The sequence below is a fragment of the Orbicella faveolata genome, unplaced genomic scaffold (genome assembly GCF_042242905.1).
Source record: "Orbicella faveolata isolate gen_17 unplaced genomic scaffold, um_ofav_v1 contig_25, whole genome shotgun sequence".
Lineage (NCBI taxonomy): Eukaryota > Metazoa > Cnidaria > Anthozoa > Scleractinia > Merulinidae > Orbicella > Orbicella faveolata.
In genome coordinates this window covers 16,543,320-16,555,284 of record NW_028301553.1, presented here as the reverse complement: position 1 = coordinate 16,555,284, position 11,965 = coordinate 16,543,320, and the positions used below count along the sequence as shown (strand labels likewise).

Here is an 11,965-nt window from a genome sequence, read left to right as displayed (position 1 = left end):
TCTTTTTATTAATTTAGGAAGTGCGTCCGAACCCTCCCTTCCCCACCCCCGAATTCCCCCTAGATCCGCCCCAGGAAGGGATCCAATGACATTGAGGTCATAACTTCATGTTTCTCTCTTATTTGTAGCCTTTCCAAGGCATTCGAACAATTAGGTCATTTCCAAGTCGTTTTAATTCTCCCCCTGCGCGGTTTATTCCAGGTTTATATGTGGAAGCCTCGTCTCAGTAAGCCGCGCAATAAACCTTTATTAGCATGATAACATTATCAAGGTTAGTAGCGGTGTGTGATACCACAGATTTATAGAAATAGAAATAAGAAGCGCTCCGCTTTTGTTTTTGTCAGTGCGAAAACTGCTAAAAGAAAACGAAATTGTCCCTCGATCTGGAGCAAGAACTTGATTCATATCAGGTAACGCTTCAGAAAGAAAGGCTAGACCTGGAACCACCCTACATTGAAAGTTTTGTAAGTCCCATATAAGGGACTTGTGTTTATAAGAAATAACACACAAACTGCGGTGACAAACATGACAATAAAACGCATGTTGGAAAACAAAATTCATTTTTCTAACATGCGTTTTATTGTCATGTTTGTCACTGCACTAGTTTGTGTGTTATTTCCTATAAAGCTACGTGGCCAAAGAAAAAGAATGTTCATGGGACTTGTGTTGCAAAATATACCTGCCGATCGAGAGTGGTTTAGAGCCTAAATGGCTCTAAACCACCTCCAGGAACCCAGAGACATCAAAATAACGCAATGCAAACATAAGTTAAACCATTTTATTCAAATTATTTTCTACACGTAGCATTTAGAGTAATTTTCAAAGCATTCTCATAAATTGTCTTATAAACAGCTAAAATTGTAATGCAATCGCCAACAGCATAATGTCACGTATTAATCGTATTCAACGTCTGGGCCGCCTGTGAGGGACCCAATCGATTTGCTGCTCTCCAGCCTCCGTCAGACAAAACATTCCAACACCATAATGAGTACCGCATGCTAAGTTCCTTCGTAAGTACACTCCCTTTCAAATATAATTTCACCAGCTACTTGTCTGGCACCAGAAAACTTTGTTGACCCTGGCAATTTATACAGTGAAACGAATCTTTTTAGAAGCTTTTTACCACGGTTGATCAGAACACCAGGAAATATACCTTCCAAGCTTTCATTAGTTTCCACCTGGCACATTACAAATGCCCAGAACGACATTTTCACAACGAAATACTAGAAATTGACATATCGATACCAAGCTATACCAGACACACTGGTCTCCGCCATTTTGATTCTCCTAGTAACCCTTGCGCCGCTAACTGGTTTCCATGCTTCAAAGAGACGAGACATCGGAAATTCAGCCTAGCCAGTGCCACAAAAATTCGAGTTCTCTTGCTAAGTGTTCCCGAATCTCCTGAATGTAGATTTATTTCAAATCACCAGATAATAGATTACTGTATTCAACTTTCGGAGGGTATTAGTTTGGCGATTTGTTTTCTTTCTTGTTTTTTGTAAACGCCTGTCGGAGTAATCATACTCGCGTGAGCGCGAGTAGCTCGCGTGAGCTTACGTACACTTTAGTCACGGGGCCAAACTAAGTCACGTGTTCCAAACATTGGCAGCCATGTTTACTGAGAGTTGATCACAGATAATTTTCAGTACCTAAGCTTTCGATAGTAACAGTAGCGCAGTCCACGTGAAGTGTGTAAGATGATGTGAATACCTGGCTTCATCAAATGTACGAAAAGGATAGATATACATTATGCTGCAAGCTGGTTTTAGTCGAATGTGGAAGTAAAATGCAAATAATGATTTTGCTGGAGAAATGGTCCACTTTTGTCACTCTTTCACACTGAGTAAGTGAAGTATTTAAAGTGTAGACTCAGTTCGGTTCAATTGACTTTGCATGACCATATTTTTACTGCTCAGTGTGAAAGTGACCAGAAAGAATTGAGCCTTAACCCAGACATATCTTTCTGTTTTTTCTTTTTATCTTGATGATCTGGAACACCTCTCACTGTTGTTATTTATTAACTATACATTGCAGGTCTTCGAAAGATTTGAAGTTATTTGATTCAGTAACATCTTACAAAATGTAATAAGCTTAAATGAAGCTATTGCAGTATAGTCCTTTGTTATAAATTATCTTTCTATATTTAATATATTTCTTGATGATTATACAGAGCGGTGTCACGAAAACTCAGATCCCGAAAACTCAGACCCCGAAAACTCAGACCCCGAAAACTCAGACGTCGGACCTCAGACCCCGAAACTCAGACCACGAAAACTCAGACCCCAAAAACTAAGACCCCGAAAACACTCGAAGGAAGAAGTAGAGTACATAGAACTTAGCTTAGTAGGGGATTTACAGAGTAAGGTATGGAAGGAAACTTGGATTGTATCAGAAGATTATCTCAAATGATTACAAAAGGATCGAGTAGCTGAGTGACAAGCCGACAGGCCTACGGACCGACAGACCGACAGACTGTTAGACAGACAGACCGACCGACAGATCGACAGATCGACAGACCAACAGTTCAACAGAACGACAAGCAAGAGACAGACAGACAAACAGACAGATGAGCCGACAGACAAAAAGGTCTATCCGAAAGACCGAAAGACCAACAGACCATATAGATAGACAGCCAACCAGCCAATAGGCTGAGAAATCACTAGACTAACAGACTGTAAGACCAACAGACAGATCCGACAGACCGTGGGGACAGACAGAAATTCATTCATTTATCTATCAGTCCGTCTATCCATCCATCTTCTCATTAATTCAAGGCATATATTCATTGATAACTCACCTCGTTACAGGATGTTCCAATTCCATGGAAATCAATCTTGACTTCTCTTCCAGTGGGTACAATCGTTGTGGCGCATTTTTCGCAAGCGTATGGAACATACACCACGATTTCAGAGCTTCCTTTATTTTTTACTCAACTATTAGATTTTGGTCTCGAAATGGTAAGATGGAGTAAATTAGTAAAAAAGTAGAACCTTGTGTCAAATAATTTAGCTTAAACTGACTAAGTAGGGACACTTCTTAGAAATGAAATTAAAATTGTATATTATCCTAAAAAATGACAATATTTAGAGAGGAAGCCACATCAACATTAGCAGGTTTTCATGTGGACCCTCTATCTTAATCGAATTGGAATTTGGAGTGTTGTTTTTGGAGAGGGAGGAAAACTGGAGAAGCCGGTGAAAAATCCTCGGAGCAAGGCGAGAACCAGCAACAAGTCAACCCACATATGGCACCGGGCCGAAGTCAAACCCGGGCCATAGTGGTGGGAGGTGAGCACTCTTACCACTACGCCATCCCTGCTCCCTGATATAACACCAAATTCTCAGAGCTAACAATAGAAGGAATATGTGACAACCATTAAGAAGAATTCTCATTAGTTCGTAAGAATTCTCATGTTGATCGTGGTATTATATTCAACAGCAAAAGATGATTGATTTTTCTTTACAGCCATCTATTGCATCCTCTGTACCTTGTGTGGTGACGTTCTTTGTAACATTGCTTTCTGGAATAGTAGCGGACTATCTTCGCAATCATTATCTTACAACAGGAACAGTCAGAAAGATCTTCCATACAACTGGTAAAACAAAGCTTTAAGACATTCCCTGAGGCTCTCTGTACAGCATTGACGGGGATGCCTTGAATGAAATAAGCCAAGCTTCTGGTAATCGAGTGGACAGAGACAACCGAATCATTCCAAAAATGTGGTGTTAGCTTATTGTCCTTATCACCAACATACCTTGCGAGAATCGCAAAAACTTCAACAAAATTTCTGTCTGAAACTTCCTTGTGTCTCTGCCGATGCATATATTTCTGCTACGCCATATGTACAGCCGGAAAAAAGAAAGAACTCAAGACGATAGACGAGGCGGAATACCAGGGTGGTTTGTAACTCTGATTTCCACAGAACAAATCGACTGGTAGATTGCTACTCAGATATCTTAAGGATGTTAGACCCGGTCGAGGCAGATTATACATGGAATGCCTGAAGTCCCACAGAAATCGGCGGTACTCATTCAGTTCAGTCTCTGATGTGGAGAGCGAAGGACAAAGTAAGAGAAAATGTCTTGCCAAAGATTAAACAGTGTGCACGTGATCCCGAGCTGGGCTCGAACCGTACCAGGACCGCTTGATCCGGAATCCAAAGACCAGATCCCACGCTGAATTAATTCAATGTTTTGTTCGTTTCTGTTTTATTTTAGGTTCTGTTGTTCCGGCTGTCCTCCTCATAGCATTAAGCTATTCATCTAGCTCTGACCTTGTTGTGGTACTTCTCACTCTGGGAATAGGACTTCAAGGATTAACAGTCAGCGGCTTCGCTGTCAATCATCTTGATATAGCTCCTCCTTTCGCCAGTGTCCTGCTTGGAATAACAGACATAGCAGCAACGACAGCGAGAATTTTGACGCCTACCCTGACAGGAGTTATTGTTCAGCGTCATGTAAGTACTGTGAAATGGGCGCCATGTAGCCACAGCATGACCTTCATGATACGGCTCCCGATCAGGATCAGATCACCAGTGTACAGGGTCGTTCCCAGCGATCTTCCTGGGTGCGAGGTTGACCAGTAGGATCCGTATCCGCCAGTACGACCCATATGTAGTTAGTATATTTGCGTGGATTTATGAAAACGGTGTCTCTTAAGTCGGTGATATCAAAATCCAAAGGAATGTCAGTCGTCTTTCCCCTCTCCTCCCTCTCTCTCTCGCTCTCTCTTATCTTCCTCCTCTACTTAGCTTCTTTTTACATTTACCTGGTGTGATTTTTGGTCAGTTTAAGAAAAAATAAAATAAAAATGTATAGCTCACTTATTGCCAAACAACGCGCCGCTTTCTTTAACACCGTTTTCATAAACCCAGTCATATATACATGTATGTACCATTACAACAGGTCAATTGCTTCGCACGGCTAACCCCCCCCCCCCCCCCCCAAACCGGGTAGCTAAACAAACGAATATGCTGGAACCTACGGTTGGTGAACTACGAGGAATGGGTGATCATGAGTTTCTATAAGATATCAAAACTGGCCATTGTAAAGAGGAGTAAATATGTTGTTAAGACAGCGTACGTTGCTCAGTTTTGATGGGTGACAAGGAACTATAGGGGAGTCTCCCAGATAAAAAGGACTTGGTTACTCGTCGTACCTTTTAAGGGTTAAAAAAGCGGTAATGGTTCCTCTTAGGGTTTTCAGCCTCAAATGGTCCACAGTGGGAACTTTCATCGTACCTTTCAGGGTATTTAAATAGGGGTTCTTTTCAAAATTTACGATGAGTACCCCCGTTCTTTTATATGGGAGTCCCGCCGAGGGAGTCTTTAATGATACCATTGTTTAAAGTTTAGCCAGTCAAATTTAAAATTTCCAACAGTCATCCCATCACCATCATTACTAAATCGGACAACAAGCTTTGTAAGTTACACTCGAGAAGTTGTCTTCAGCTTGTTTCTTTCAACAGACTGCCTTAGAATGGAGGATCGTCTTCTTCGTAACCGGAGCGGTTTATCTTCTTGGCTCCACATTCTATGTGCTGTTTGCCTCAGGAGAAAAACAGTCATGGGCCGCGAACAATGAATATGATAAGTTATCTGAGAAGGACTCAGACATTGACGAAATGACCGAAATGGGTTACTGATGGCATCGACAAAGTCAGTTTACACTTGTTCGAGCAAATACATTGCGTTGATAAGCTAGAAAAAGAAGTTGGCGTTTTAAGGAAGATTGATGGTATGTCCTATCTCAAGCTTATACAGGAACCTATTGCCGTTGATCCTAAAGATCAATTAGGGTTTTACCTTATTGTCGGCCGACGGAACTACACAGTTAGAGAAGACTGGGAACTAGCTCGGCGCGTTGGCATGTTTGCGATCTTTGGGTCAGCGCATAAATAGATAGCGATTCTAAGCTAGACTGTTTCTCCAGTCGTAGTGTGAAAACCAGCTAAATGTTTACTAACCATGTGCCGCATTAATATCGGTTGCACAAATGGGAACCCGGAAACCAAAGCAATACCAGAAGCCATTATTGTACCACTGGCCTCGGCGTGATTATCCCAGAAGCCCTTGCGCCATGGAACTTCTTGAACCGCGTGCCGAGTCTTTCAGTGCACGTGCGTGCAAGAGATTGACACTGCCCGAGTTGAGAATATTTCAACCTTTTAACAAAATAAGAATTTTAAAACAACATAATAATAAAATAGAATAAGCAGACGATGAAATAGAAAGTGAGCTCCAAATATTTCTTCTTTGTTCCTCACATTCTTGTTGAAGCTCTGTTTCAACAAGAGACAATTAAATTGTCTCTTTGGCGTGCAATGTCGTCACGCATCAAGAAGTAAGCTGGCGTGACAGTTCTTAATAAAAAAATTGATACATATTTGCTGATAAATCACACCCGGGAAATGACAGGGCAAACATAAAAGCAAATTGCAGAAGCTATACATTATTCATTTTTGAACGGCAAAATTTCAGTCACTTGACATGGTCATTTCCGCATTAAAGGTCTTCTTTTAATTCGACAGACAGTGAACCGCTCTCATAAATTGGAAAAGCAATTAGTCAAAGTGGAATGTTTCCAATAACGTCATCGAGTTGCGGCTTCACGCTGAGCGCTTTCAATAGCAACATCACTGTAAATAATGAAATTGAATATAAATGCCTCTGTTACCAGAGCGACCGTGAATGTAGGTGATAATTTGCGAGATTGAAGCCAAGATCATCATCAAAAAGCCAGTGGATACATGATTAGTCGGATCCTCGAAGGATGGACACAGAGGAAGCACCTCAAGAGACCTTCCGCAAAAGGTTGACAGTTCCCAGTGGATTTAGAAACTTGCTTGAGGGCCTAACTGTGGAAATTTTGCGTTCGAATCCAGCCGACATTTACAAATTTGCCGCGGAGTATTTCGACGCGAAGTTAAAAGAGCGTCAAGGTTAGTGAGTTAAATATTCTCTAGAGTGTTGAATGTTTGCTACCAATAAGCTCTCTTTTTATACAGGATCGGACAAAGATCTACATGAATTTAAAGTCGCATCGTCGACAATAATATTTATGCTTGGTTAAAGGTAGAAAGGACACCTTCGAAACGCTTAACACTGCAAGATCTTCTTAAAACACCAACACAGTTACTCAAACATGCCGATATGGGCTCTTTAACAAGTCAATATTGTTTCAACTTGCCCGTTTCCTTTTACACTACCGTCTACGTCTGAACACAAGTTTTTGGGAAGCCCAAATTTATATATCCTTCTGTGACCCATCGTTGCTAAATATGGCTTTAGGTCTGTTTAATGTCAAAGAGAGTTTGAAATGAGTTTGTAAAGAGAAGGGTCGCGAAGGAAGCCGCATGGACAAACATTAACAACATTTTGGCAAGGAACCTGCGGCGTGCTAAAGATAGCTAAAGATTAAACGGCGTGAACTCTGTAATTAAGTATTGGGATTATAAATTATACATACGGTGACCTTGTCGACAAAACGACCCTTTCTACGGTTTAAAATACGATGAACGCTGTCTGTTCCCTGATAAATTAAAAAGTTCCCCCCCCCAAAAAAAACAAAACAAAACAAAAATCGTCAATCACTGTCTTCTTTGTTGCTGAGGCGAATTTTCACGGAAAGAGAAAATCCAGCTGCGGGTATTTTTATTTTCTTTGAGTGTACGTTGCCAATCTGCGAGAAATGAAACTATGAATTATTACTGAGAGTTTACTCGATTATTCGACCATAACTCCGCGACACTGGAATAAAGCTTATTATATTTTAAAGCGAATAACCAAGACCTTGAAAATGAAACAGAAAACTCGGCGACATGTTCTGCCTTTCGCATTCTATAAAGGGCCTTATCACATGCACCCTGAAGCGCGAACAATTTCTGACCATCAGATATTTTAATATTTCAATCTACACCTGCAGTTTTAAAATGGCTTTTCGTTATTCACAAAATGTATTTGTCATTAGTTGAGCATCAGAAAACGAGCGCAGTTGAAATAAAGGAATATTTTTCAAAGTTTGGTGCAATGCAGAAAAAAAACATTACCTTTCCAACGATATCGAAAGAAACTGACCTAAATTTAAATAATATGATATTTATTTATATTCCGATTTATGTATAAGTTTTCTGAAGGACTGACACATTGACAAGGTCTCTTCGCTTTAAGAGAGCAATATATTTAATACATTAGCTTTATCAGGACATTTGGATTTTTTTTTTAATTTCTTTTTCTTTTATATTAGAATTTTTTATTTAACTCGATGAATGCACTATTTTGATTCTCCGTGGGCTTCCTTCGTGTTTTCAAAAGGTAAAATAAACAAAACACACACAGAAAAAAAGAACAATCATTAGAAAAATCATTCTGATGTAAATGGGAAATTTGCTTTTTCCGCGCGGCTCACTCCGTAATAAATGCAGATGTTTCGCTTTCTCCTAACGAAGTGATTCTATTGTATCTGTTTACCTCCAATGTGGCATCTGCCAAGAATTATTATATCTTATTCGACCATCTGCCATATAATTAGCTTTTTTGTAATAGTCAGACTGAAGGAATATAAGGAATATAAAATCTGCTATGTGTAACAAATGGAAAACAATTTTCACCGCTTAGTCCGGTGTTAGCCACAGAGCTTTAAATACAATTTCAGGTTTCTGTGTACACTGTAACTCACAGTCAGTGAGTTCTCTTGGATCTATAAAGCTAGGCTTTATTGTCAAAATTACTGGAAATCGGTTAAGATGTTGCTCTAAGTTATTTTCTCTTAGAAACATACTGTGTAATATTGTAATATTTTAATTTGCCGGTAAGTTTTAGCAAACGATACGGTATTATTGTAAGTTTTTGCAATAGTTAGTCACAATGGTCACAAAAATTAAGGATTTACGATATAGATTGAATAAGTGGACCTAAAAAGCTTTATTCCAAGAAATTCCACGTAATTTTATTTGCCTGTTCACTACCTAAAACCTTGCTCATCCGATTTTAAACCTAGAATAACTCAATAGCGATCAATAGTGACTGATTTCCGAAACGACGAGTGCCGAAAGTGTAAGCTTCTATAGAGGCTTTCCCACAGAAAATGTTTTGAATTTGTAACTCCCTAAAGTCTCATTTCATTTCCTGGGTTTCTGAATCATTTTGATAAATCTGGAAGATTTCTTAAAACGGTGCTTGGAAACCAGTATAAATCCGCGCCCGCATTAACCTTTTCATCGGTCAGCAGAACTCGGCGATCTCATACTAAAAAACTCATTGCTCCAAAGGTTGCATCTTTTCTATTTTGTAATCACATTTTAGCGCGATGACGGTATCAGTAGGAAAAAGACGAAAGAAAACCCTTAAAACCATGGTACCAGTGAGTTTCAAATGAAAAATATTATTGCATATTGGTTTCCCGGGGGGATATACTCCCATACGTGTGCTAATCGGGGATTATGGCTCCTGGCTATATAGATATGTGCTGCGGGATAGGGTAGGGTTTTTGAGGTTCCCGATCCTTAAATAGGGTATTATCTTTGCCCCTGTTGGCATTGTGTTCCCGCTGTGATCCTTACACCGGGTACCTACATTGTATCAGTTAAAATTCCAGTGTGTAAATGCTCAGCTAAACGAGAAAAATTCAATGCTTTTGTAACTTCCAATGTTTCGGAAATAAAATAAAATGTAGTTAAACCGTTCATATCGTTCTTAGTTTTTGTTTTTCCCTTGAACAGGGTGTTATTTTTCGGGTTTGTTACTTCCAAAGCCCCCTCCCCCCGCCTGTCCCACACACCGGGGATATTGGTTAGTCCTTCACGAACGTTTCCTTTCTTTGCACAGAGAGAGGGTATGATGATTGCCTGCTGGGGTCGCAGATCGATGGATATTACAGGTACGAGCCTTTGGGAGGCAAACGAGAAGAACTTGATAAAGCGGCCACTAAAATTCAAGCAACGTTCCGTGGGCACAAAGCAAGGCAAGAAGCACAAACCTCTGAAAAGACTGGGAACAATAAAAATCTCGGAAAGGGTAAACTGCCGCTGAACACTGCTGGCAGTTTTGGCGGGAAAGAGTACGGCGGGAAAGAACACGCGGCTGCCACTAGCATACAAGCTGGTTACCGTGGTTACTACACTCGTAAGAAATTAAGAGCGCGAAACGAAGCTGCGACAACAATCCAGGCTGGTTATCGAGGCTATGCTGTTAGAAAAGGCTTGCAAGATAACGACGTTTGGACCAAACCGCTGGACGAGGATAGCAAGGATGTTGCGACAAATGAGGAGGAAGAAGCAGCCGCCATTAAAATACAATCTGCATTTAGAGGACATCAAACCAGGAATACAATTCGCGGTGAGCTGAAAAGTAACTCTCCAGCTGATCGAGGGATCGAAGACTCATCTCTCAAAGATGGCAGCGTAGCAAATGAACAAGGCTATGAGGAACAGAAAGCAAATGATTCTACAGAAACAGATAAAGACGAGGCTGCGACTAAAATCCAGTCAAGCTACCGTGGTTATTACACTCGCAAACAGTTTAAACAAAAGAGCGCGGCAGCGACGACCATCCAAGCCCATTACAGAGGTTATCGGGTGCGCGAAATGCGGCGCGCCAAAACTGAGGCAGCCGTCAAGATACAAAGTTACTACCGAGGCTACAAGACGAGGGAAAGACTGGGTAAGCGCCATTCCACGAAAACATTCCTCGACGTTTCAACCCAAGACGAGTTTGCATTGCATAGGGATAGTCGGACATCCTTTAGTCTTCCCGAAGGTGTTAAGTTCGAAGGAAACCTGGACGAAGACAGTGACGCAGAGATTGATAAAATGGTGGACAAATTGACAGCCATCAAAGAAGCCTCATCTCCTGAAAATGCAGAAGAAAAACACGATGGTTAATTGACAATGAGGATAGACTTCACTTCCCTTGCCCTCCGTTGACTGCATTATATTGCCTAGGCGTATTTAGCTGTGAACTGATTCAACTTGTCCTTAACCCGGGGCGGAGGCGGGGGCTCCCATATAAAAAGGACAGGGATGCTAATGGGACATTTTGAAAATAACCCCTAAGGGGCGCTAAGATCCTGTTTTGTGGGCGTGGCCTGATTTGATTTCACCCCTAACAGTAAGAAGTACCAATTCTAAAACAATAAATTAGCTGACACTTTCAGGATTTTTAATATTGTCATAAAGACGGTTACATCGAATAATTTCCAAAGTTGTTTTTAAAATATCTCCTGTAATATCTTTTTTTTTTTTTTTTTTGGCTCAATACCCTAAAAGGTACCGCAAAGGCTCTCGCTGTGGACATTTTGAGGCTGAACACCCTAGGAGGTGCCTAAACCGCTTTGTCAAACGACGATCACACCCATCCTTTTTATATTGGAGTCCCCCCGGGCTATAGCTTGCCTCACTTGACTATTATGGACTTATCCTCGACCTCAGCTTGCACGTTCAGCTACTATTGGCTACAAATAGCCTGTGAATTGTTCTACAATGCACTGTTAAAATGACACTTTCCTGTTTAGCCTTGTAAATCGAATTTGTACCCCAAACTGGGCTAACAGAGAGTCCGCAGGGGACTGGATGCTCAGTATATATATGCATATATTGTTTTTGTTGTTGTTGTTGTTTTTTTTTGTGATTTGTAATGGAAAAATATCAACTGAATAAAACCACCAGCATGATACTGGCAAAAATAAATGTCCCTTACACACATACTACGCTGTTTCTCCTTACACACTGTTCCTGTGTCTACGTCACGTTTCTCTGTGTCACGTTACAAACTTGCACGATGATTTCCGTGGGCAAGTTGCGTTACTTAATTAATAAATTATTTCCCCACAGTTTTTACTGAGTGGAAATTCCTGAACACACACGTTTTGGCGAATAACTATTGCGCGATTCCTCTCGTGTGACTGGATTAGTGGAAGGCTGGGCCGGGTGGATACTGGATTTTAGAGAAGGGAGTTTGAGATACGGT

General features: G+C 40.7%; 1 protein-coding gene and 1 long non-coding RNA gene across 2 annotated transcripts; both read left to right on the top strand.

Annotated features, from left to right (window-relative positions):
• Window positions 1-3,530: 3,530 nt before the first annotated feature.
• LOC149109164 (uncharacterized) lies at window positions 3,531-5,713 on the top strand. The gene is made up of 2 exons (XR_016208584.1): window positions 3,531-4,459; window positions 5,470-5,713. It is a non-coding gene; the product is annotated as an uncharacterized LOC149109164 (long non-coding RNA).
• Window positions 5,714-6,443: 730 nt separating this feature from the next.
• On the top strand, window positions 6,444-11,685 carry LOC110052224 (uncharacterized). The gene is made up of 2 exons (XM_020758334.2): window positions 6,444-6,942; window positions 9,827-11,685. Exons 1-2 carry the CDS (start codon window positions 6,774-6,776, stop codon window positions 10,879-10,881), a joined length of 1,224 nt encoding a protein of 407 aa, XP_020613993.2. The 5' UTR covers window positions 6,444-6,773; the 3' UTR covers window positions 10,882-11,685.
• The last annotated feature ends 280 nt before the right edge of the window (window positions 11,686-11,965 follow it).

Excerpts from the sequence above, each read along its gene's own strand:
- LOC110052224 (XM_020758334.2), top strand. The coding sequence starts at position 6,774 with ATGGACACAGAGGAAGCACCTCAAGAGACCTTCCGCAAAAGGTTGACA. Across the intron at positions 6,943-9,826 it reads GAAGTTAAAAGAGCGTCAAG|AGAGAGGGTATGATGATTGC; the intron begins GTTAGTGAGTTA and ends TTCTTTGCACAG.